This window comes from Triticum dicoccoides, chromosome 2B (genome assembly GCF_002162155.2).
Source record: "Triticum dicoccoides isolate Atlit2015 ecotype Zavitan chromosome 2B, WEW_v2.0, whole genome shotgun sequence".
In the NCBI taxonomy this organism is placed as follows: domain Eukaryota; kingdom Viridiplantae; phylum Streptophyta; class Magnoliopsida; order Poales; family Poaceae; genus Triticum; species Triticum dicoccoides.
In genome coordinates, this window is record NC_041383.1 from 480468141 (window position 1) to 480493005 (window position 24865).

The window sequence follows — 24865 nt, forward strand, 5'->3', positions numbered from 1 at the left end:
TTTACCCTCAAAAGTTGTTGCGATCCCCTACACTTGTGGGTCATCAAGACTAATTTCTTGCGCCGTTGCCGCGGAGCATAGCTGTATTCTCTGAGTCACTTGGGATTTATATCTGTTGATCACTATGAAGAACTTGAAAGATGATAGAACCAAGATTTTGCCCTCAACTACGAGGGGAGGTAAGGAACTGCCATCTAGCTCTTCACTAGATTCTCCTTATGTTATTAGTAAGCTTGCGACACCTAAACCTGCTACTACTATGAATTCTGATATGTCGCATGTTATTGATGATGCCACTTCTGCTATGCATGATACTTATGATGAAACTACTTCTGTGTGTGATACTGCTTTGCCATTAGGTGAATTTCTTGATGAACAACTTGCTAGAGTTAGGGGGAATGAAACTATTGACGATGCTATTATTGATGATAGTGATGATGAAAATTCTCCCAATGATTATGAATTGCCTGTTGTTCCTGAGGGTTATGTTATGAATGAAGAAGCTGCTAGAGCTATCTTTGCTTGCAATGATAGATATGATCTTAAGAAATTATTAGCTAAATGGAAGCAGCAGTCTCTTAATGCTAGAATGAAACATGACCCTGCTTTTGCTACTTCACCTATCTGCGTTATTGATAAGGATTATGAATTCTCTGTTGATCCTGAAATTATTACTTTAGTTGAATCTGATCCTTTTTTTGGCCTTGAATCTGAAACTGTTGTGGCACATCTTACCAAGTTGAATGATATAGCCACCCTGTTTACTCATGATGATAAATCTCGCTATTATTATATCCTTAAGATATTTCCGTTGTCATTAAAGGGTGATGCTAAGACTTGGTATAATTCTCTTGCTCCTGGTTGTGTGCGTAATCCCCAGGATATGATTTATTACTTCTCTACTAAATATTTCCCTGCTCATAAGAAACAAGCTGCATTGCGGGAAATATATAACTTTGTGCAAATCAAAGAAGAGAGGTCCCACAAGCTTGGGGGAGGCTTCTCCGATTACTTAATGCTTTGCCTGATCATCCTCTTAAGAAAAATGAAATACTTGATATCTTTTATAATGGACTAACCGATGCTTCCAAGGACTACTTGGATAGTTGTGCTGGTTGTGTTTTCAGGAAAAGAACAGTCGAGGAAGCTGAATTACTATTGAATAATATGTTGACTAATGAAAATAATTGGACTCTTCCTGAGCCAATTCCTGAGGAAATTCCTGAACCAATTGAGCTAACTCCTGAGCCTATTCCTAAACCCACTCCAAAGAAGAGAGGTGTTTTATTTCTCAGTCCTGAAGATATGCAAGAGGCAAAGAAATAAATGAAAGAAAAAAGTATTAAAGCTGAAGATGTTAAGAATTTATCACCTATTGAAGAAATACATGGTCTTAATTTACCGCCTATAGAAGAACCACATTGTCTTGATAACCCGACACAGGTAGTAAAGGTAAATTCTCTCTATATCTATGATAAAGTTGAAATCCCCTCTACTAAATTTCATAGCCCATGCTTAGATGAATTTGATGACTTTATGGCTAGACAAGAAAGTTTTAATGCTTATGTTGGTAGAGAGTTAAGGAATAATGCTTTCGAGATAGGACGCGTAAGCGATAATATGGCTAGAGTTAAAGGTGAACTCAAACTCGTTAGCAAATATGCTTCTATGGTTGCTACTCAAGCTGAGCAAGTACTTAAAGCTCAAAATGATTTTCTTGATGAATTAAATAATAAAAATGACTTTGCTGTTAGAGTGGCTACTAGAACTGGTAGAATGACTCAGGAACCTTTGTATCCTGAAGGCCACCCTAAGAGAATCGAGCAAGATTCTCAGAGAAATAATTTAGAGGCACCTAGTTCTTCTAAGAAGAAGAAAAAGAAAAACGATAGAACTTTGCATGCTTCTAGTGAACCTACTATAGACACACCTGAGAATCCCAATGATATTTCTATCTCTGATGCTGAAACACAACCAGGTGATGAACATGAACCTAGTGATAATGCTAATGATAATGTTCATGTTGATGCTCAACCTAGCAAAAACAATGAAGTAGAGATTGAACCTGTTGTTGATCTTGATAACCCACAATCAAAGAATCAACGTTATGATAAGAGAGATTTTGTTGCTAGGAAGCACGGTAAAGAAAGAGTACCATGGGTTCAGAAACCCATGCCCTTTCCTCCTAAACCATCCAAAACAAAGGATGATGAGGATTTTGAGCGCTTAGCTAAAATGATTAGACCTATTTTCTTATGTATGCGTTTAAGTGATATGCTCAAAGTGAATCCTTATGCTAAATATATGTAGGATATCATCACAAACAAAAGAAAGATACCGGAAGCTGGAATTTCCACCATGCCTGCTAATTACACTTTTAAGGGTGGAATACCAAAGAAACTTGGAGATCTGGGGTACCAACTATACCATGCTCCATTAAAAGAAATTATGTTAGAACTGCTTTATGTGATCTTGGAGCCGGTGTTAGTGTTATGCCTCTCTCTTTATATCGTAGACTTGAATTGAATAAGTTGACACCTACTAAAATATCTTTGCAAATGGCTGATAAATCAACTGCTACACCTGTCGGTATTTGTGAGGATGTGCCTGTTGTGGTTGCAAATGTCACTATCTTAACGGACTTTGTTATTCTTGATATTCCCGAGGACGATAGTATGTCGATTATCCTTGGTAGACCTTTTTTGAATACTGCAGGGGCTGTTATTGATTGCAACAAAGGCAATGTCACTTTTCATGTTAATGGTAATGAGCATACGGTACACTTTCCGAGGAAACAATCTCAAGTTCATAGCATCAATTCTATTGGATAAGTTCCAACTATCATTATTGGAGGTTTTGAATTTCCTCTCCCTACTATCAAGAAAAAGTATGATATTCTTATTGTTGGGGATTTTCATATCCCCGTTGAGGTAACTTAGTGTTATTCGAAATTTCTCCGATTCCGTGTTATTCGGAATGAGTTTGTTAACAAGACTTGATCAACCTTGTTAGTGGATTCATTTTAATGATCATGAGATGGATGAAACTAGAAGGCACAACCTTCTGTACACACTTTTTTTTACTTTCTATTATTTAGAATAAATAAAGCAAAAATAGTATTATCCGTCTGTTTTCTGAATTATCCGTGCATTAAAAAATATCCCAAAAATAAAAGTGCTCTATGATTTTTTATGGAATATTTGAGGATTTTAGGCACTGAAAACACTACAGGAGGGGCAAGCACCAGACCACGAGAGTGGAGGGCGTGCCCACCCTACCGGGGCGCGCCCCCTGTCTCGTGGGCCCCTGGTGGCCCCCCTCCACTTATGCCAGCACCCACACACTTCATCTTCTACCCAAAAAAATCCCCATCCAACTCAAGCACGAGTTCTAGCTCATTTTGCTGCGATTTTCGATCTCTTTACTCAAAGCTTCCATTCACAAAACTGCTTTGGGGGATTGTTGCTTGGTATGTGACTCCTCCATTGGTCCAATGAGTTTTTGTTCTAGTGCTTTATTCATTGCAAATTTTTGCGCATAGGTGACCATGTTCTTGAGCTTGCATGTTGAATTTATGAGGTCCCAAGCAATTCTAATGCATGATATAGGCTCTAGGCACTTGTAGGAGTAGTTGCTACCAATCTTGTTTAGTTTTATTCACTTTTATTTTGAAGTTACTAAAATTTCAGAAATTTTCAGAAAATGTTAAGGAAACTTTTGAGGGGCTCTTCTAGCCAAGGCTCTCAGGAAAAACAAGCCAAAGAGAAGGAAAAAGCCAAGTACAATCTTCCTCGCTTAGCAAAAGTGCGGTCGTGTGAATGGCCATGCGATGATTTCTTGAAAGAAGCTGGAATTCATGAAGATTTTTATTCTTTGATCGAGAATGCAGGCCTCACCGATTTCATCAACGACCGGATCGACCAGTATCTCTTACTCACCAATACTTTCGTGCAAATTTTTTATTGTTATCCTAAGAAGTCACCGCCTACAGTATCATTTCATTTATATGATGAATTCAGAGAAATGTATCTACGTAATTTTTGCGCGGTGTGTAGGATACCTTATGAAGGAGAATTAGAGGAACCCCATCGTAAAGATGTGGATGGCTTGGTTAATACTATCGCTGTAGAGGAGCCAAAGAAGGGTCCCGAGGCCAAAATCTCTAGCATACACTTTCCTGTTTTACGCTACTTTGCCATATTTTCTAGTAGATGCTTGATTGGTCGTGGAAATAGTGGAAACTTTAGAGTTCCTGATATTATCATTCTTCAACATGCCTTGCTTGGAGACAATAGTTTTAGTATGGGTGCCGTTGTTGCTAAAGGCTAGCCCTAAATTGTACAAAAGGCCCCATATTTGGAGGTATCTATGCTTCACGTCTTGCTAGACATTTTCAGATACCCATTAGGCACCATGAGAAAGAGGAGACAAAATTTCCTCCTCACATTTTAGATTACAAGAGCATGGTAGCACACAAGTTTATTGTTGACAACAAAGAGAAGATGCTCTTGTATAAACTTAGATTTAATAAGAAACACATTGAGATTATTATTTTGCCTGCGCCTCTGTTGTTTGATTTGACTGCAGATAATTTTCTTGTTACACCTGAAGCGGTGTACAATCATCGAGCCCAAGCTTTCACTCCAGAACCTGAACCTGATCCGGAACCTACATTGGATCCTTATCGTGCATCATCTGTCCAGTGGGATCCGGAGATGACCAGCCAGTGGTATCCTGATTACACTTCCCAGTACACCGGGGAGAGTAGCGGCGGTCCTTGGTACTAGACCAACTTAGGCCAAAAGCCTAAGCTTGGGGGAGTACGTATTTCTCACCGCCTTTACATTCATGTTCACACACTAGTTGTCGGTGCTCATGCTATTTCATTGTATTATCCATGCTAGTTTAAATTTCTTTTTCTAGCTTTCTTCTTGTGTGTTTGATAAACCTTAAGAAAAACCAAAAAAGTTAGTTAGTGTAATTTCCATGCTTGTAGTAGAAATTAAAATGAAAACCCAAAAAGATTTCTAGTTCTTCTTCTTACTTGTTGGGAGCTTTCCCGTGTAAATAGTTTATTTTCTTTTCTTTCCTTTGGGGTCGAGAAGACCATATTGAAAATGTTTAGTGGCTCTCATATGTATGATTGTTTATTTAACTTAGAGCCCATATTACTTGTCTTCTCTCTTGAGTTGAATGCTTGCAGATTCCAGCTTAGTCCAATGCACGTGCACTATTATTATTATACACATCATTCGGTCGTGCAAGTGAAAGGCAATAATGACGATATATGATGGACTTATTGAGATGAGAAAAGCTGGTATGAACTCGACCTCTCTTGTTTTTGTAAATATGATGAGTTCATCGTTTCTGAGTCAGCCTATTATGAGGTAAACATATTCGCAATGACATTTAGAGATTATAGTTGCTTGTGCCATGATTGATTAGCTATGAGTTATAATGCTTTACCTTGTGTGCCAACATGCTATTAGAATGATTATGATGTGGTTCCGAGTCAGCCTATTATGAGGTAAACATATTTGCAACGACATTTAGAGATTATAGTTGCTTGTGCCATGCTTGATTAGCTATGAGTTATAATGGTTTACCTTGTGTGCCAACATGCTATTAGAATGATTATGATGTGGTATGATGGGATGGTATCCTCCTTTGAATGAATTGAGTGACTCGACTTGGCACATGTTCACGCATGTAGTTGAAACAAATCAACATAGCCTTCATGATATTTATGTTCATGGTGGATTATATCCTACTCATGCTTGTACTCGGTGTGAATTAATTTTAATGCATGTTCATGACTGTTGTCGCTCTCTTAGTTGGTCGCTTCCCAGTCTTTTGCTAGCCTTCACCTGTACTAAGCGGGAATACTGCTTGTGCATCCAAACTGCATAAACCCCAAAGTTGTTCCATATGAGTCCACTATACCTTCCTATATGCGGTATTTACCTGCTGTTCCAAGTAAATTTGTATGTGCCAAACTCCAAACCTACAAATGAAATTCTATTTTATATGCTCGAGCAGCTCATGTTTCAACTAGGGCTTCCTATATGTTCCATGCTAGGTGGGTTATTCTCAAGAGGAGTGGACTCCGCTCCTCATTCACGAGAAAGGGCCGGTAACCGGGATGCCCAGTCCCATGATCCAAAAAGATCAAAGCAAATCAAAATAATTAAACAAAACTCCTCAGGGTTGTTGTTAGTTGGAGGCACTCGTTGTTTCGAGCAAGCCATGGATTGATGCTTGTTGGTGGTTGGGGGAGTATAAACATTTACCAGTCTGTTTGGGAACTACCTATAACGCATGTAGTATGGAAGATACAACCATCTCATAGTTGTTGCGTTGACAGCAAAAGTATGCCGCTCAAAATGTTATTCAATCTCTATTTTAAAATCGAGCTCTGGCACCTCTACAAATCCCTTCTTCCCTATGCGAAGGGCCTATCTATTTACTTTTATGTTGAGTCATCACCCTTCTTATTAAAAAGCACCCGCTGGAGAGCATACTATCATTTGCATTCATTACTATTGATTTATATTGGGTATGACTTGACTGGATCTCTTTTACCATGAATTACAATGTTTAGTCAGTCCTTGATCTTTAAAGGTGCTCCGCATTTATGTTTTGCGGTCTCATAAAGGGCTAGCGAGATACCATTTTGTTATATTATGTTATGATTATTTTGAGGAAGTGTTGGCATCCGAGTTTTGTTATTATGGCTCGCTAGCTGATTAGGCTATGAGTAATTGTGAGACCTAAGTGTTATTGTGAGTATGGTTTGTTCATAATATTTGCTGAAACCTGAATGATGGCTTTGCATGTTTACAACAACAAGAGCAAATAGAGTTTGTAAAAGTTTTTATTTATCACTTTCGGTTTATCAACTGAATTGCTTGAGGACAAGCAAACGTTTAAGCTTGGGGGAGTTGATACGTCTCCAACGTGTCTACTTTTCCAAACACTTTTGCCCTTGTTTTGGACTCTAACTTGCATGATTTGAATGAAACTAACCCGGACTAACGCTGTTTTCAGCAGAACTGCCATGATGTTGTTTTATGTGTAGAAAAGAAAAGTTCTCAGAATGTCCTAAAAATCCACGGAGGGACTTTTTGGAAAATATAAAAAATACTGGCAAAAGAATCAAGACCAGGGGGCCCACACCCTGTCCACGAGGGTGGGGGCGCGCCCCCTCCCCCTGGACGCTCCCCCCTATCTTGTGGCCCCCTGGACCTCCACCGACCTCAACTCCAACTCCATATATTCACGTTCGGGGAGAAAAAAATCAGAGAGAAAGTTTCATCGCATTTTACGACATGGAGCCGCCGCCAAGCCCTAATCTCTCTCGGGAGGGCTGATCTGGAGTCCGTTCGGGGCTCCGAAGAGGGGGATTCGTCACCGTCGTCATAATCAACCATCCTCCATCACCAATTTCATGATGCTCACCGCCGTGCGTGAGTAATTCCATCATAGGCTTGCTGGACGATGATGGGTTGGATGAGATTTACCATGTAATCAAGTTAGTTTTGTTAGGGTTTGATCCCTAGTATCCACTATGTTCTGAGATTGATGTTGCTATGACTTTGCTATGCTTAATGTTTGTCACTAGGGCCCGAGTGCCATGATTTGAGATCTGAACCTATTATGTTTTCATGAATATATGTGTGTTCTTGATCCTATCTTGCAAGTCTATAGTCACCTATTATGTGTTATGATCCGACAACCCCGAAGTGACAATAAATATGCCCTAGAGTCAATAATAAAATGGTTATTATTATATTTCCTTGTTCGTGATAATTGTCTATTATTCATGCTATAATTGTATTAACAGGAAACCATAATACATGTGTGAATACATAGACCACAACATGTCCCTAGTGAGCCTCTAGTTGACTAGCTCGTTGATCAATGGATGGTTATGGTTTCCTAACCATGGACATTGTATGTCATTGATAACGGGATCACATCATTAGGAGAATGATGTAATGGACAAGACCCAATCCTAAGCATAGCACAAGATCATATAGTTCGTTTGCTAAGAGCTTTTCTAATGTCAACTATTATTTCCTTAGACCATGAGATTGTGCAACTCCCAGATACCGTAGGAATGCTTTGGGTGTGCCAAACGTCACAACGTAACTAGGTGGCTATAAAGGTGAACTATGGGTATCTCCGAAAGTGTCTGTTGGGTTGGCACGAATCGATACTGGGATTTGTCACTCCGTGTGACGGAGAGGTATCTCTGGGCCCACTCGGTAATGCATCATCATAATGAGCTCAATGTGACTAAGTAGTTAGTCACGGGATCATGCATTACGGAACGAGTAAAGTGACTTGCCAGTAACGAGATTGAACAAGGTATTGGGATACCGACGATCGAATCTCGGGCAAGTAACGTACCGATTGACAAAGGGAATTGTATACGGGATTGCTTGAATCCCCGACATCGTGGTTCATCCGATGAGATCATCGTAGAACATGTGGGAGCCAACATGGGTATCCAGATCCCGCTGTTGGTCATTGGTCGAAGAACGTCTCGGTCATGTCTGCATGGTTCCCGAACCCGTAGGGTCTACACACTTAAGGTTCAGTGACGCTAGAGTTGTTATGGGAAATAGTATGTGGTTACCGAAGGTTGTTCGGAGTCCCAGATGAGATCCTGGGAGTGATGAGGAGCTCTGGAATGGTCCAGAGGTGAAGATCAATATATTGGACGAAGGGTATTGGAGTCCGGAATTGTGAATACCAGGTGACGACCAGCGTGACCGAAAGGTGTTTCGGAGGCCCCAACAAGCGTTGGGGACCTAATGGGCCAAGGGGAGGGGGCACACCAGCCCATTTGCGCCCCTCCCAACCCCTCTCACGTAACCAGGAGAGGTGGGGGCGCCTCCCCTAGGGCAGCCGCCCCTCCCGGCTTGGGGGGCAAGTTTCCTAGGGGTGGGGGCGCCCAAACCCATCTAGGGTTTCCCCTGTGGCCGCCACCCCTCCCCTAGGGAACCCTAGGCTGCCTCCTCCACCCCCTTCCCCCTATATATAGTGAGGTAGAGAGAGGGCAGCCACACCCTTCCCCTGGCGCAGCCCCTCCCTCCTCCAACACCTCCTCCTCCGTAGTGCTTGGTGAAGCCCTGCCGGAGAACCACGAGCTCCATCACCACCACGCCATCGTGCTGCTGGAGTTTACCCTCAACTTCTCCTCTCCCCTTGCTGGATCAAGAAGGAGGAGACATCCCCGGGCTGTACGTGTGTTGAACGCAGAGGCGTCCTCCGTTCGGCGCTTAGATCGGAATCGACCGCGATCTGAATCACTGCGTGTACGACTCCACCAACCGCATTCTTGTAACGCTTCCACATCGCGATCTTCAAGGGTATGAAGATGCACTCCCCTCTCTCTCGTTGCTAGTCTCTCCATAGATTGATCTTGGTTATGCGTAGAAAATTTTGAATTTATACTACGTTCCCCAACAGTGGCATCATGAGCTAGGTCTATTGCGTAGATTCTATGCACGAGTAGAACACAAATAGTTGTGGGCGTTGGTTTGTTCAATATGCTTACCGTTACTAGTCTTATCTTAATTTGGCAGCATCGTGGGATGAAGCGACCCGGAGCGACCTTACACGTACTCTTACGTGAGACAGGTTCCACCGACTGACATGCACTTGTTGCATAAGGTTGCTAGCGGGTGCCAGTCTCTCCCACTTTAGTCGGATCGGATTCGACGAAAAGGGTCCTTATGAAGGGTAAATAGCAATTGGCATATCACCGTTGTGGCTTTTGCATAGGTAAGAAACGTTCTTGCTAGAAACCCATAGCAGCCACGTAAAACATGCAACAACAATTAGAGGACGTCTAACTTGTTTTTGCAGGGTATGCTATGTGATGTGATATGGCCAAAAGAATGTGATGAATGATATGTGATGTATGAGATTGATCATGTTCTTGTAATAGGAATCACAACTTGCTTGTCGATGAGTATGACAACCGGCAGGAGCCATAGGAGTTGTCTTAATTTATTTTATGACCTGCGTGTCAATCAGAACGCCATGTAATTACTTTACTTCATTGCTAACCATTAGCCATAGTAGTAGAAGTAATAGTTGGCGAGACAACTTCATGAAGACACGATGATGGAGATCATGATGATGGAGATCATGGTGTCATGCCGGTGACGAAGGTGATCATGCCGCGCCTCAAAGATGGAGATCAAAGGCGCAAGATGATATTGGCCATATCATGTCACTCTATGATTTGCATGTGATGTTTGTCATGTTTACATCTTATTTGCTTAGAACGACGGTAGCATAAATAAGATGATCCCTCACTAAAATTTCAAGAAAGTGTTCCCCCTAACTGTGCACCGTTGCAATGGTTCGTTGTTTTGAAGCAGCACGTGATGATCGGGTGTGATAGATTCTAACGTTCGAATACAATGGGTGTAAGCCAGATTTACACAAGCAAAACACTTAGGTTGACTTGACGAGCCTAGCATGTACAGACATGGCCTCGGAACACAAGAGACCGAAAGGTCGAACATGAGTCGTATAGTGGATACGATCAACATGAAGATGTTCACCGATGATGACTAGTCCGTCTCACGTGATGATCGGACACGGCCTAGTTGACTCGGATCATGTATCACTTAGATGACTAGAGGGATGCCTATCTGAGTGGGAGTTCATTAAATAATTTGATTAGACGAACTTAATTATCATGAACATACTCAAAAGACCTTTGCAAATTATGTCGTAGCTTACGCTTTAGTTCTACTGTTTAAGATACGTTCCTAAAGAAAATTTAGTTGAAAGTTGACAGTAGCAATTATGTGGACTGGGCCCGTATTCTGAGGATTGTCCTTATTGCTGCACAGAAGGCTTATGTCCTTAATGCACCGCTCGGTGTGCTGAACCTCGATCGTCGTTTGTGGATGTTGCGAACATTTGACATACACGTTTTGATGACTACGTGATAGTTCAGTGTGTAATGTTAAACAGTTTACAATTTAGGCACCAAAGACGTTTTTGAAACATCGCAGAACATATGAGATGTTCAAAGGGATGAAATTGGGATTTCAGGCTCGTGCCCGCGTCAAGAGGTATGAGACCTCTGACGAGTTTCTTAAGCCTGCAAACTAAGGGAGAAAAGCTCAATCATTGAGCATGTGCTCAGATTGTCTGAGTACTACAATCACTTGAATCGAGTGGGAGTTAATCTTCCAGATGAGATAGTGATGGTTCTCCATAGTCACTGCCACCAAGCTATTAGAGCTTCGTGATGAACTAAAACATATCAGGGATAGACATGATGATCCTTGAGCAATTCGTGATGTTTGACACCGCGAAAGCAGAAATCAAATAGGAGCATCAATTGTTGATGGTTGGTAAAACCACTAGTTTCAAGAAGGGCAAGGGCAAATACTTCATGAAATGGCAAATCAGTTGCTGCTCTAGTGAAGAAACCCAAGGTTGAAACCAAACCCGAGACTAACTGCTTCTGTAATGAGGGGAACGACCACTGAAGCAGGACTACCCTAGATACTTGGTAGATGAGAAGGCTAGCAAGGTCGATAGAAGTATATTGGATATACATTATATTAATGTGTACTTTACTAGTACTCCTAGTAGCACCAGGGTATTAGATACCGGTTCGGTTGCTAAGTGTTGGTAACTCGAAATAAAATCTGCGGAATAAACGGAGACTAGCTAAAGGTGAGATGACGATATGTGTTGGAAATGTTTCCAAGCTTGATGTGATCAAGCATCACATACTCCCTCTAGCATCGAGATAGGTGATTGGTGTTAAACCTAAATAATTGTTATTTGGTGTTTGCGTTGAGCATAGACATGATTGGATTATGTCTATTGCAATACGGTCATTCATTTAAGGAGAAAAATAGTTACTCTGTTTATTTGAATAATACCTTCAATGGTCTTGCACCTAAAATGAATGGTTTATTGAATCTCGATCGTAGTGATACACATGTTCATGCCAAAAGATATAAGATAGTGATGATAGTACCACAAACTTGTGGCACTGCCATTTGAGTCATATTGGTATAATATGCATGAAGAAGCTCCATGTTGATGGATCTTTGGACTCACTCATTTTTGAAAAGATTGAGACATGCGAACCATGTCTATTGGTGTATACGCATGAAGAAACTCCATGCAGATGGATCATTTGGACTCACTTGATTTTGAATCACTTGAGACATGCAAATCATACCAAATGGGCAAGATGACTGAAAAGCCTCAGTTTCAGTAAGATGGAACAAGAAAGCAACTTGTTGGAAGTAATACATTTTGATGTGTGCATGTAAGTGCATCTAGTGCCCCTTAGTGATTTTGGTGTATTGAAAACTTATAGGTTAAGGGACTAATGCGTTTGTGAGTATACACAGGTCTATAAGTCTATGAGGAGTTTGATATTTACAGAGAAAGTCGACCCCTAAAAATGAAGTTCTTCAACTGAAGACTTTGATATTCTGAAGACTTTCTGAAGACTTTGAAAGTGAAGAAATTAGTGTGACCTTGAAGACTTGGTATTCATTTGTGGAACATGAAGCGGGAAGACTTTTGTTTTTGTAGTTTCATTTTCTCTTTCTTGAGTCATAGGAAACACCGTACTATTAAAGGGGGTCGAGGAAATACTAAGGAAAAATTTCCATGTGATGCTCAACTCAAAATCCTACACCTACCAATCCCTTCGAGTGAAGCCTTTGGAAATCTCATACAGTTCAGTCACTTTCTTCAGTGACAGAGACGAAGTTCTTCTGGTCGCTGATGAATTTGTTCTGACTAAGGAGTTAGGAATTCGTCAGTGCGAATTACCTACACAGTGCGGAACATGATAGCCCTGAGGAATTTGAGAGTCAAATTTCCGACCGTTGCTGTGCTGCGCGCCAGCTGTCCCAAAATATCTTATCCACCTAACGGTCATATCATTGAGGGGCATTTATGTCTTATCATGTCGGGCTGCTCCCTAGGCTATAAATAGCCGCCCCCTACAACCACTAGCTGGTTGGCTACTCCGAGAGAACTTGACACTTGTCAGTTGAGAGCAACCCATCCTCCGAGGACTTTGAGCGAAAATCATCGAGTGAGGAAAATCCCAAACCCAAACACCTACAAACCCCAAAGTGATTGAGCATCACTGAAGAAATTGATCCTGCGTGGATCCGACGCTTGTTACCTTTGAAGACTGTGCTTCTTCCAGACGGTTAGGTGTCAAGGTCTAGAGCATCCAAGAGGAATTGTGGATCGCCGAGTGACCAAGTCTGTGAAGGTTTGGAAGTCGCCTGAAGACTTACCACGAGTGATTGGACGGGATCTGTGTGATCTTAGTTCAAGGAGAATACGGTGAGGACTGGGTGCCCTGAGCTGCGTGCTCAGAGACTGGGTTTCCGGGACTGCGTGTCCTCGAGTTTAAATACTCAGCCGCTCCAACCAGACGTACAACTGAGACAACAGTTGGAACTGGTCTACCAAATCATTGTCTTCACCAACCTACTGGTTCTATTTCCTCAACCCTTTCATTTCCTCATTACTGTGTTGAGTGTTTGTTCATATCTGTGTTTGAAGACTTTGCCTGAAGACTTTCTCAATTTCGTCAGTTCAATTTCTTCAGTCTGTTTGTCTTCATCTTGTGTATTCCTGTGATTACGCTTTCTGTACTCTGTGCTAGTCTTCATTTCATCATGATGACCATGCTTGTCTTCTGTTATGCTTACTTCTGAGTACTTATTCCGCTGCTAATAGTTCTTCGCTAAGGAATTTCCTCACCGGCAAATTCCTCAGTGAAGAATTCATAAAAATCGCCTATTCACCCCCCCCCCTCTAGTCGACATAATGCACTTTCAATTGGTATCAGAGCAAGGTACTCCCTTGTCCTGTGTGATTTTGGTTTAACCGCCTGGAGTTTTAGTTATGTCGACCGCAGGTATGATCAAGGTCTCGGCTGGGTGTCCTACCTTTGATGGGACAGACTACCCCTACTGGAAAAACAAGATGCGAATGCATCTCGAGGCAATTGACAACGATCTCTGGTATGTTGTGGAAAATGGTGTTCCCTCTGTTTCACCCTCACTGAACGCTACTGATGTGAAGAGATTCAAGCAACTCGATTCTCAAGCGAAGAATATCATATGTGGCCATCTGAGTAAAGGACAGTATGGAAGAGTGAGTGCTTTGGAAACTGCTAAGCTTATCTGGGATAGGCTGTCCAAAGTAAATGAAGGAGTCTCAACTCAGCGTGACTCTCGAGTTGATGTTCTTCGGAATCTCTTCAACTGCTTCAAAAGACTCGATAATGAAAATGTTCAACAAACCTTTGATCGCCTCACTGACATCTCAAATGAGCTTCAAGCCCTCGGTGCCACTGACATCACTGACCATGAGGTGGTGAAGAAACTGTTGAGATCGCTTGATTCCTCATTTGATACTCTGGGTCTGATGATACAAGAACGGGCTGACTACAAGTCTCTTGATCCTACCGATATCCTCGAAAGGCTAAATACTCACGAGTTCCAGCTTGCTGAAAAGAGAGATCTCTATGGTTCGAGCTATGGCAAACCACGTGCCCTAAAGGCCGAGGTTGTGTCTGAGTCTGAATGTGAGGACTCTGGTAGTAGCCTTGGTGATCCTGAAGAGCTGAGCCCGGAGCTAGCACTGCTCGTGAAGAAATTCCAGAAGTTCTCAAGACGTGGTCGCTTTGGAAAATCCTCAAGAGGCAGTGATTCCTCATCAAGTGACTATAAGAGAAGGCTGTGTCACAAATGCAAGAAACTTGGTCATTATATTCAAGATTGTCCTCAATGGGAAAAGGAATTGAAGAAGAAGAAATACAAGGATTACAGTTCTGATGATGCGAAGAAGAAGAAGAAATCGTCAAAATCTTCGTCATCAAAATCCTCAAAGTCTTCATCTCACAAGAAGAGCATCTCCAAGAAGGCTCGGGCATTCATTGGCAAGGAAATGGACTCTGAAGCTGAATCTGAGGAAAATGAGGAAGAGGAGGCGTCTGAAGAATCCGAATCTGGTGTGGCGAGTCTGGCCTTCGCTACTGCTTTCGTTAGCAAGTCCATCTTCAATACTAAAGAAACTGACCCCACCGACAAGCCTGATGAAGATAACGATGACTACGCTCCCACCTATTGCTTCATGGCAAAAGGTGCAAAGGTACTCAAATACACCTCCTCTGAATCTAGTGAAAATGAATCTGATGAGAATCTCAAGCCCAGCTACTCTAAACTTGCAAAGATTGCTGTAAAACAACAAAGGGCTTTTGAAAAGGTTCAAAACATGCTAGACAAAAGTGATGATATGTTGGGTGAAGAAATGGATCGCACTAAAGCCCTGACTGAAAATCTTCCGAGACTTCAGTCTAGGTTTGATAACCTTCAAAGTCATCATAACACTCTCTTATCTGATCATGAGAAACTTTCTTATGAATTTCTTCAAAGAAAGCAAGATCTTGAGAAGCTAAGAGTGAGTTATTAAGATCTTCAGAAGGAGCGCGATTCATTACTTGCTCAACAAATCAACACTTCTCAGGAAGAATTTGTTCCTCCATGCTTAAAGTGCATTGAACGTGAATCTGCTAATTCTTCACCTGAATGTTCAAATGCTTCAACTATTACAAATTCTTCACCTGCCTCTGCTATCACTAATTCCTCATCTGAGGACATTGCTAGTATCACTGACGATGCAGGGCTGAAGGAACTGTACACGACAGGCATGTACAAAAGCCTCAAAGGGCATCAGATTCTCTATGATGTGCTCAAAAAGCAGATCCTCAACAGAAACCCTAGGAAAGAGGGTATTGCCTTTGAGCGGAAACTTAATGCTGATGGAACATATTGGAAGCCTGAGCAGTACCCCAAAACCTCATGGGTTGCTGCAAAGGGACCTCCAGTTGATCCATCCATGTTATCTGGCTTTACATGTGAATCTCCTCATTCTTCTGATGAGTCATTTGACTCCAACTATAAATTGTTCAAAAATCAGAATGGTGAAGTATTTGCTAGATATGTTGGGACTAACTGCAGGAACGGTTCCCCTATGAAGAAAATCTGGGTTCCCAAAAGTTATGTTGAAAGTCTTTAGGTGAATGTCCTCATGACACCACCTGTGAAGAATGGGAACCCCAGAACAAACTCTTCATATGGACCTAATTCCTCATATGGATCCAAGTCCTCATATGGATCAAATTCCTCACATGTATCAAATTCCTCAAATGGATCAAAGTCCCCATATGACTATCATCCTGCTAACAACTCTGTTTCGCAGGGTAGAGCTAAGGGCTACGAATATGCATATTATTCTTCAAATCATTATGTTCATAAGTCCTCGAAGAATTTCTCTGCTTATTCATATGCTTACCCTAACCCCTCTTATGTGAAACGAAATGGTTTGTCTTCTATGCCACCGTTCTCGTATGGTGCTCACAGAGTGATGAACTCTTTGCCACCCCTTCAGATGTGGGTGGTGAAGAAAAAGAACTAATCTCTTCTGCAGGGTCAGGTCTCCAGACATGCCTTAACGTCTGAAGAATTTGCTGGGGACCTGACAAAAATGCCTGAAAGGACGCAGGCTAACCATGATGAATGAACTTTCATTTCACACGTCCTCATACTGCTATATCTGTTTACCGCTTGATGAAATTCATCTGATGAACTTGATATCATATTCTTCACTGATGAAGCATATGAGATTGTAAGTTACACTAATTCATCTGCAGGATGATCAACCCAAAAACACTGAATGGGTCCTCGATAGTGGATGTACAAATCACATGACTGGTGACAAGAATCTCTTGATGGATGCTCCTTTAACACCGTCACATCTGAAGCATATCATCTTTGCTGACAAAGGCAAAAGTCAGGTATTGGGTCTTGGTAAGGTTGCGATCTCTAAGGATAAACACATGGACAAAGTCATGCTTGTTGAGTCCTTAGGATACAATCTCATCTCAGTCTCAATGCTTTGTGATCTTGATATGGTTGTTGTCTTTGGCAAGTATCGCTGTGTTGTGATTATGGAAGCTGACAATTCCAAAGTCTTCGAAGGCTTTAGGAGAGGAGATTTGTATATTGTTGATTTCTCTACAGGACCACAACCAGCCGTGTGTCTACTTGCAAAAGCTTCTGAAGGCTGGCTATGGCATCGACGACTTGGTCACGCAGGCATGAGGAATTTGCACACGCTTGTGAAGAAGAAGCATGTCATTGGCATTGAGAATGTCAAATTCCTCAAGGATCACTTATGCGGAGCCTGTGAAGCTGGAAAAATGACCAAATCCAAGCATCCAGCGAAGACTATCATGACCACTACTCGTCCATTCGAATTGCTTCACATGGACCTCTTCGGACCAAATCATTACTCAGCATTCTCTAATGCTGCATCTCTATATGGTTTTGTCATTGTTGATGATTACTCTCGATACACATGGGTACACATTGTTACTTACAAACATGAAGTGCAGGAAGTCTTCAAACGATTTTCCTCGAGGGCTTCAACCAACTTTGGTGTGAAGATCAAGCACATCAGAAGTGACCATGGAACTGAGTTCAAGAATTCCGGTCTTGATGACTATCTTGATGAACTTGGTATTACTCATGAGTTATCTGCTCCTTATACTCCTCAGCAAAATGGCGTCGTGGAGCGCAAGAACAGAACTCTTGTTGAGATGGCTCGCACTATGCTTGATGAATACAAAACGCCTCATAGTTTTTGGATTGATGCAATTGATACTGCGTGCCACATCATCAACAGAGTATATCTTCACAAATTCTTTAAGAAGATGGCCTATGAACTCCTCACTGACAAGAAACCTAATGTGAGTTATTTCAAAGTCTTCGATGCTAAATGTTGGATTAGAGATCCTCACCACAATTCTAAATTTGCACCGAAAGCACATGAAGGTTTTATGCTTGGTTACGGAAAGGACTCGCACACCTACAGAGTCTTCAACATCGCTCTTCACAAGATTGTTGAAACTGTAGATGTGCGGTTCGATGAAACTAATGGCTCGCAAAGAGAGCACCTACCTTCTGTGTTAGATGAACCAGCACTTGAGGATTCTATCAAGTTCAAGGCAACTGAGGATGTCATTCCTACTGAAGAACTTGCTGAATAATTCATTCCAGTACGCGAAGAACGTCGAGCTGACGCACCTGAAGATAATGATGAAGTCAATGGTGCTGAGGAAAATGATCAAATACCTCGACGTCAACCAGCTCATCCTCGCGTTGCAAAAGAAGTACAAGTTGACAAGATCATCGATGACATTGAAGCGCCAGGTCCTCTCACACGCTCAAAAGCTTCACATTTGTCTAACTTTTGTGGGCATTATGCTTTTGTCTCTATCACAGAGCCCACTAAGGTAGATGAAGCATTTCTGGAGCCGGAGTGGATTCAGGCTATGCAAGAAGAATTACATCAGTTCGAGCTTAACAATGTCTGGGAACTGGTCAAACGTCCAGATCCTCGCAAGCATAATATCATTGGCACAAAGTGGATCTACCGCAACAAGCAAGATGAAAATGGCCTTGTGGTAAGGAATAAGGCACGACTAGTAGCTCAAGGCTACACACAGGTTGAAGGAATTGATTTCGATGAAACTTTTGCACCTGTTGCTAGACTTGAGGCTATTCGCATATTACTTGCTTACGCTAATCATCATGATATCATCTTATATCAAATGGATGTGAAAAGTGCATTCCTCAATGGTAAGCTTGAGGAAGAAGTATAAGTTGCTCAACCCCCAGGTTTTGAAGATCCAAAGAATCCTGACAAAGTGTTCAAACTTAATAAGGCCCTCTATGGCCTCAAGCAAGCCCCTCGGGCGTGGTATGATACATTGAAGGAATTCTTCGTGAAGAATGGCTTCACACCCGGTTCACTCGACCCTACTCTCTTTACTAAATCTTATGATGGTGAACTGTTTGTGTGCCAAATATATGTTGATGATATTATCTTTGGCTGTACTGACCAACGTTATAGTGATGAATTTGCCTATATGATGAGTGAAGAATATCAAATGTCTATGATGGGAGAGTTGAAATTCTTCTTAGGTCTTCAAATTCGTCAACAGCGCAATGGCATATTCATATCTCAGGAGAAATACCTCAAAGATGTACTGAGGAAATTCGGCATGCAACATTGCAAAGGGGTCAAAATTCCTTTGCCCACAAAAGGCAATCTATGCACTGATGAAAATGGTATTGACTTCGATCACAAGGTATACCGCTCCATGATTGGTTCTTTATTGTACTTATGTGCATCTAGGCCAGATATAATGCTTAGTGTTTGCATGTGTGCCCGATTTCAAGCTGCACCGAAGGAATCACACCATAAGGCTGTGAAGCATATTCTTCGATATCTAGCTCACACACCAACACTAGGATTATGGTACCCCAAGGGATCTATTTTTGATCTCATTGGATATTCTGACTCTGACTATGCTGGTGATCGTGTGGACCGCAAGTCAACTTCTGGCACTTGTCATTTCCTCGGATGATCTTTGGTTTGTTGGTCCTCGAAGAAACAGAACTGCGTATCACTGTCTACTACGGAAGCTGAATACATTGCTGCTGGCTCTTGCTGTGCTCAACTGCTTTGGATGAAGCAAACACTCAAGGACTATGGCGTCAACGTGAAGAATGTGCCTCTCCTATGCGACAATGAGAGTGCCATCAAGATTGCTCACAACCCAGTTCAGCACTCGAAGACAAAGCACATTCAGATTCATCATCATTTTCTTCGTGATCATGTGTTGAAGGGCGACATCTCTATCGAGCACGTGAAGACTAAAGAACAGCTAGCTGATATCTTCACTAAGCCCTTGGATGAGAAGAGATTTAGCAAGTTGTGGTGTGAGCTAAATATCTTGGAGTCTTCGAATGTTCTTTGAAAAGGACACACATCCTAACACTTATGCAAAATTGATGACTTAGATGTGTAACACATGAAGAAACGTTTTTCTTCAATCAATGAAGAATAACACTCTAAGTGTGAAGAAATTAATGAAGAATTTGATTCTCAGAACCCTACGACAATTGTACGCGGTGTCTGAAATCATCATTCTTATACGGTGGGTCACGCCACCACAAAAAGTTGAAAATCTTCAATTTGAGTTTTTCCTCGGTTTTGAAATTCTTCAGTTTTTCAAATTCTTCAACTTTGCAAAATCTTCACAGTTCCATTCGTTTTTCTTCATTGGCTATATATATATATGAGTTTATGTCCTCTACAACATTCACTTATAGCTATTTCTTCAAGTTGTTTTTTCTGCTAAGTGAATGTGATCGGACCCTTCCCCCTCTATGCTATACTCAACCCAATCTATTCACAAATTCTTCATGTGCATTCTATTTGAAACTCGTTCAAAATCTTCACTGTGTCCTTGTCAGCTAAAGAAATTGCAAACGAAACTTTAAAACAAATCTTATCCAAATTTTCGGTTTTGCCGCTCAAACTGTTCAGCATCCCACGATGCATTATTCTATTCACCCACGATCGTACATGATCTCCACTACACAGTACGTGGGTGACACATGTCGCGTGAAGGAGAAAGGGCAGGGGCACGTTCGTCCCAAATCTTCGGGCAAATAGTTTTTCACCGTGTCTATAAATACCCCTCTCCCCTTCCTCACTTCATTTACTCCGCTCGACCTCTCTCTCCCGCTCAAGCTCCTCAAACCCTAGCGCCACCGCTAATCCATCGTCGCCGGTGAGGAAGAGCTTCGCTGCCTCGACCTCGTCGCCGTCGTACTCACGCCGACCGCGGAAATCTTCTCTCCGTCGCTGCCGTAGCTGTCTTCCTCCGTTGACTTAGGGCAAGGAAGATCTAACCTGACGAACTTCCCGTCTGTTCTTCTCAGTTCGTCGTGTTCTTCATTTCGGGTAATTAAAAGTTACTTTTATTACTCACTTTGATTCTCAAGCTTTCCTGAAAATCTTCAAAGGTGTTTATTCCTCAAATCTTCACACATACGAACACCACACACTTCATATGATCTTGAACTGTTTCTCTAAGCAACCATTTTCTTCAAGATTCCCTAATTGTGTGGATCTTCGATCTGTACAACTCTGGAACCTAAGACAAGAACGCTTAGTGAAATTCCTCAAGGTTCATCTGGTTAAATTTCTCAAAACTTGTTCTTTTCAAAAACCTTCTCAGAACGCATATGACCTCTCCAAATTCCTCGCACATGTACTCTATTCACAGGTACTCATGTCTGCTGCTGAATCACTAGGTTCTCATCAACTTAACTCATTTGCAACGTTCCTCGAAGAAAAACTGCATACTTCTTCAGAGAACTCCTTTGTTCAAATTCCTCAACTGAAGAATCACTACTAGAAAAAGGGCTATAGATGGGATTGACACTAATGGCGCACCAGACAAGCGGTGCGCCATTAGTATATACTAATGGCGCACCACCTTCTGATACGCCATTAGAGTTGAAACTACTAATGGCGCACCTGGCCCAAGGTGCGCCATTAGTATCAATTTTTTTTTGAACTAGTGTGCCTGTCCAAACATACTAATGGCGCATCCAGACACAGTGCGCCATTACTAGTTGTAACTAGTAATGGCGCACCTGTCGGAAAGTGCGCCACTAATGTTGTTTTTTTTATTATATTTTTTATTCCTTTTTTTGCAAAACTACTAATGGCGCACTGTTCCACCGTGCGCCATTACTAGTTTTAACTAGTAATGGTGCACTAGTACGAGATGCGCCATTGCTATCTACACGTATGTTGCACGCCTACCAGTGTGCCATTGCTATCACCCCTTATCCCCTCCCTCTAGTCACGTTCTCTCCCCTCCCCCTTCCTCCTGACACACCCACCCACCTCCCTCGACTTCGATCCAGATCGGGAAGCCCCGGCCGCCCGCCTATTCCTCTCCCTCCCGACCACGGAGAGCCCCCTTCCCCCTCACTCACACCAGATCCAGGGCATGGAGCCGTGGTGAGCTCCTTCCCCAACCCTCCTCATCGGATCCAGAGGAGAGCTGGTGACCACGTCCTCCGGCGAGGGCGATGCTCCGGGGTGTGGAGGCCGCCGAGCTATAGGAGGAGGAGCTCCCCGCCACCCCAAGGCCCCAGATCCAGCCGCCACCCCAAGGCCCCAGATCCAGCCGCCACGGCCATAGCCGGGCTTCCAGATCCTCGTCTAGCTTCCCGATTATGCGGTCCTTCGACGGGCCGCTGGAGGCTGACCTCCACAGCACGCAGGAATTGGAGCAGGTTCCAACCGATGTGCCGCTCTGATTCGATTATTGCCACAGGTTGGTCGCTCCGAGGCTATGATTCTATTTCTTACAAGTATCATCGCAGCTTGAACTTCTGGCCCTTGCGGCAGCGCCCCGGGGCGGCGCTGCTGAAGTAGGCCCGCCCGGGCTTGGTGAGGTTGAAGACGAAGTTGCCGTCCTCCAGCTTGAGCAGCGGGTCGGACACGTCGCAGGCGGTGAAGGCCTTGGCGGTGAGCTGCACGGCGCTGTCCTGGCTGGGTGGGTAGAGGAATAAGAGGGTGTCGCCGAGCTTGACGGGGACGGACTTGGCCCACCGCACATACATGTCCGGCTTGCTGGACGGCGGCACCCCCCACGCGTCCAGCCCGCCCACCTTGTACTGAGCGGCGGCGCACCCGTCCATGGAGGTCATGGAGATGCACAGAAGCAGCGCCAGAGCCGCTAGGGTCGCCATTCCCACCGGCGCCGCCAAGTTGAGCGCTTCGTATCGTCGTCTCCTGCACGCATCCGTCCACTTCTTCGTTTCCCAGGTGAGCTAAGTAACACCCGCTCCCTCCCTGCCGTTTCTCGCGTGCTCTCATTTAGCTAGGAGTCACCTACATCATGCCATCTGAATCTTGGGTTCTGAACTTCTGATCCGAGTTTCCCTAAGCAACATGAACGGCATATAACATCTGAATCTTGGGCTGTCAGGTTGTATAATTCTGGCGTTCTTCACCTCCCGCTTACAACCAAGTAAATTTTGACAACAAATTCACTTCTGCACAAGTAGAGTATACTGGATAGGGATGAATAAAGTCACTGCAGTCTTGAGCTTATTATAACTTGTCAGTTCAGACTTCAGACAAAACCCGGGTCTAGCTTTAGCCTGAAACTTGGTGAAATACCAACAACTTCACAATCATATGTGTCACCAACCAAGTTTACCAGCTACCAATTCTCTATGGTGAGCTGAAAAAAAATACTCCACAGAACTCGTATATTCTGGTCTTCTTTACCTTCCTATTTCAACCAAGTACTAGATGAGCCGATTGAAGCCTTGCTCGTTGATCAAAATCGCAGCTTTTGGCCCAGCTGGGTCTGTACAAGAGCAAGGAGGAGGCCGCCAGGCAAGAAGAGGTGCTGGGGAAGCTTGACAAGGTGGTTGTTTCCTCCTGCCATATGCAAGTTGGCGTTACCTTTCGGTAATTTATCGTCTGGTGAACAATATGCATGTTTGAAATGCAGATTGTGAAAGAGTGGGTTAAGGAGTTGGCTATTCAGAGAGGCCAACTCAACGCAAATGTCGTGCTTTTCACCTTCGGGTCATACCATCAAGGGGTAGTGTACATGCTTTGCGTTGCTTATTTTGGAATTAGCGCTGTTCTAGAGAATAGGTAACATATTTGAGCATGTATTTGTTTAGCTGCACTAAAAGAGGCTTCCGGTTAGTAACTTAATATTACCAAACAGAGTATTAGTGTTCTTTAGAGATAAATACACCAGGATATGGAAATGCCACACACCCTTAATTTGATTCTTAACAACTGTTGAATTGTATGCCAACTGGCTCAACTGCATTTGGCTGAACTATTCCTGTTTTCCGTCTATGTTGCTGCTTGTGTTCTAGTACTTTTTCGGATAGTCTGTTTTCAGTTCTCGCAGTGATAGATATAGAGCACCGCGTTGATTGGTGAACATCATAGACTCTGGAATCAGTCCTGCTTTAAAGGGTATTTTACCTCTCACAACATATGTTTGTTTAGCTGCATTAGAGAACAGGCTTCGACTTAGTAAGTAACCCTTTTTTTTTGCTGATACTTGTTTGAGATTGCTTGCTGGTGAGTTAGTAACTTAGTATAACCACAATACCACAAAGAGTATGTGCTCCTTAGAAGAAGAAAAAAGGACACCATCATATGGGAATGCTAAACACATCGTATGACCACTTCTAAAGCATATGAGCTAAAATGCATCAGCTAAATTATTCCTTTTTTTCTATGTTGTTGCATAGAATTGGGTGTTCTCCTTTTTCTTATACTTGAGCATGTTTATGTTTGCCCTACTCATGAATTGTTAGTTCTTTCAATTCTAGCCCTCATATCTTTAATTCCTGGCTGCTGGACTACCTGCAGGACAACAAGTTCATCTGTGGCAGCTATCACTGTGAGCAGTCCGTCTGCGCGGCAGCTATCACTGTGAGCAGTCCGTCTACAACGCGCTCCGCAGCGTCTTCGCCGGTCACAACGAGATCCTCAACGTCTGCAAGTAAGTCGTCGGCCATCTGTTTCCTGATGAATTTTCTTTCTAGCTCAATGTGATCGGATCTGACTAGTACGTTCAGATTTGCTCTTGTTTTCTTTTCAAATAGTACTAGTAGTCTATATTCCAGCTGTGCGACTACCTGTAGCCACTTGAACCGATGAGAATTCTTCAAGCCTACCTATAGCCACTTGAACATATGTCTATCTCAGATCTGCTCATCTAAAAATCCAAGTGGAGTAGTATACTGGTAGTATAGTATAATAATATTATCAAAAGGTAAACGCCCTGATTACCTAGCTCGTCGAAAGTGGGCTCCTATCAAAATTCATTTCCATTATAATCTTACTCATACAATAT

At 42.7% G+C, this 24865-nt stretch overlaps 1 protein-coding gene across 1 annotated transcript; it reads right to left on the reverse strand.

Annotated features, from left to right (window-relative positions):
* Positions 1-22340: 22340 nt before the first annotated feature.
* On the reverse strand, positions 22341-22869 carry LOC119360947 (early nodulin-like protein 1). The gene is made up of 2 exons (XM_037626376.1): positions 22865-22869; positions 22341-22761 (listed from the first exon to the last, which is right to left on the reverse strand). Exons 1-2 carry the CDS (start codon positions 22867-22869, stop codon positions 22341-22343), a joined length of 426 nt encoding a protein of 141 aa, XP_037482273.1.
* Between the last annotated feature and the right edge of the window lie 1996 nt (positions 22870-24865).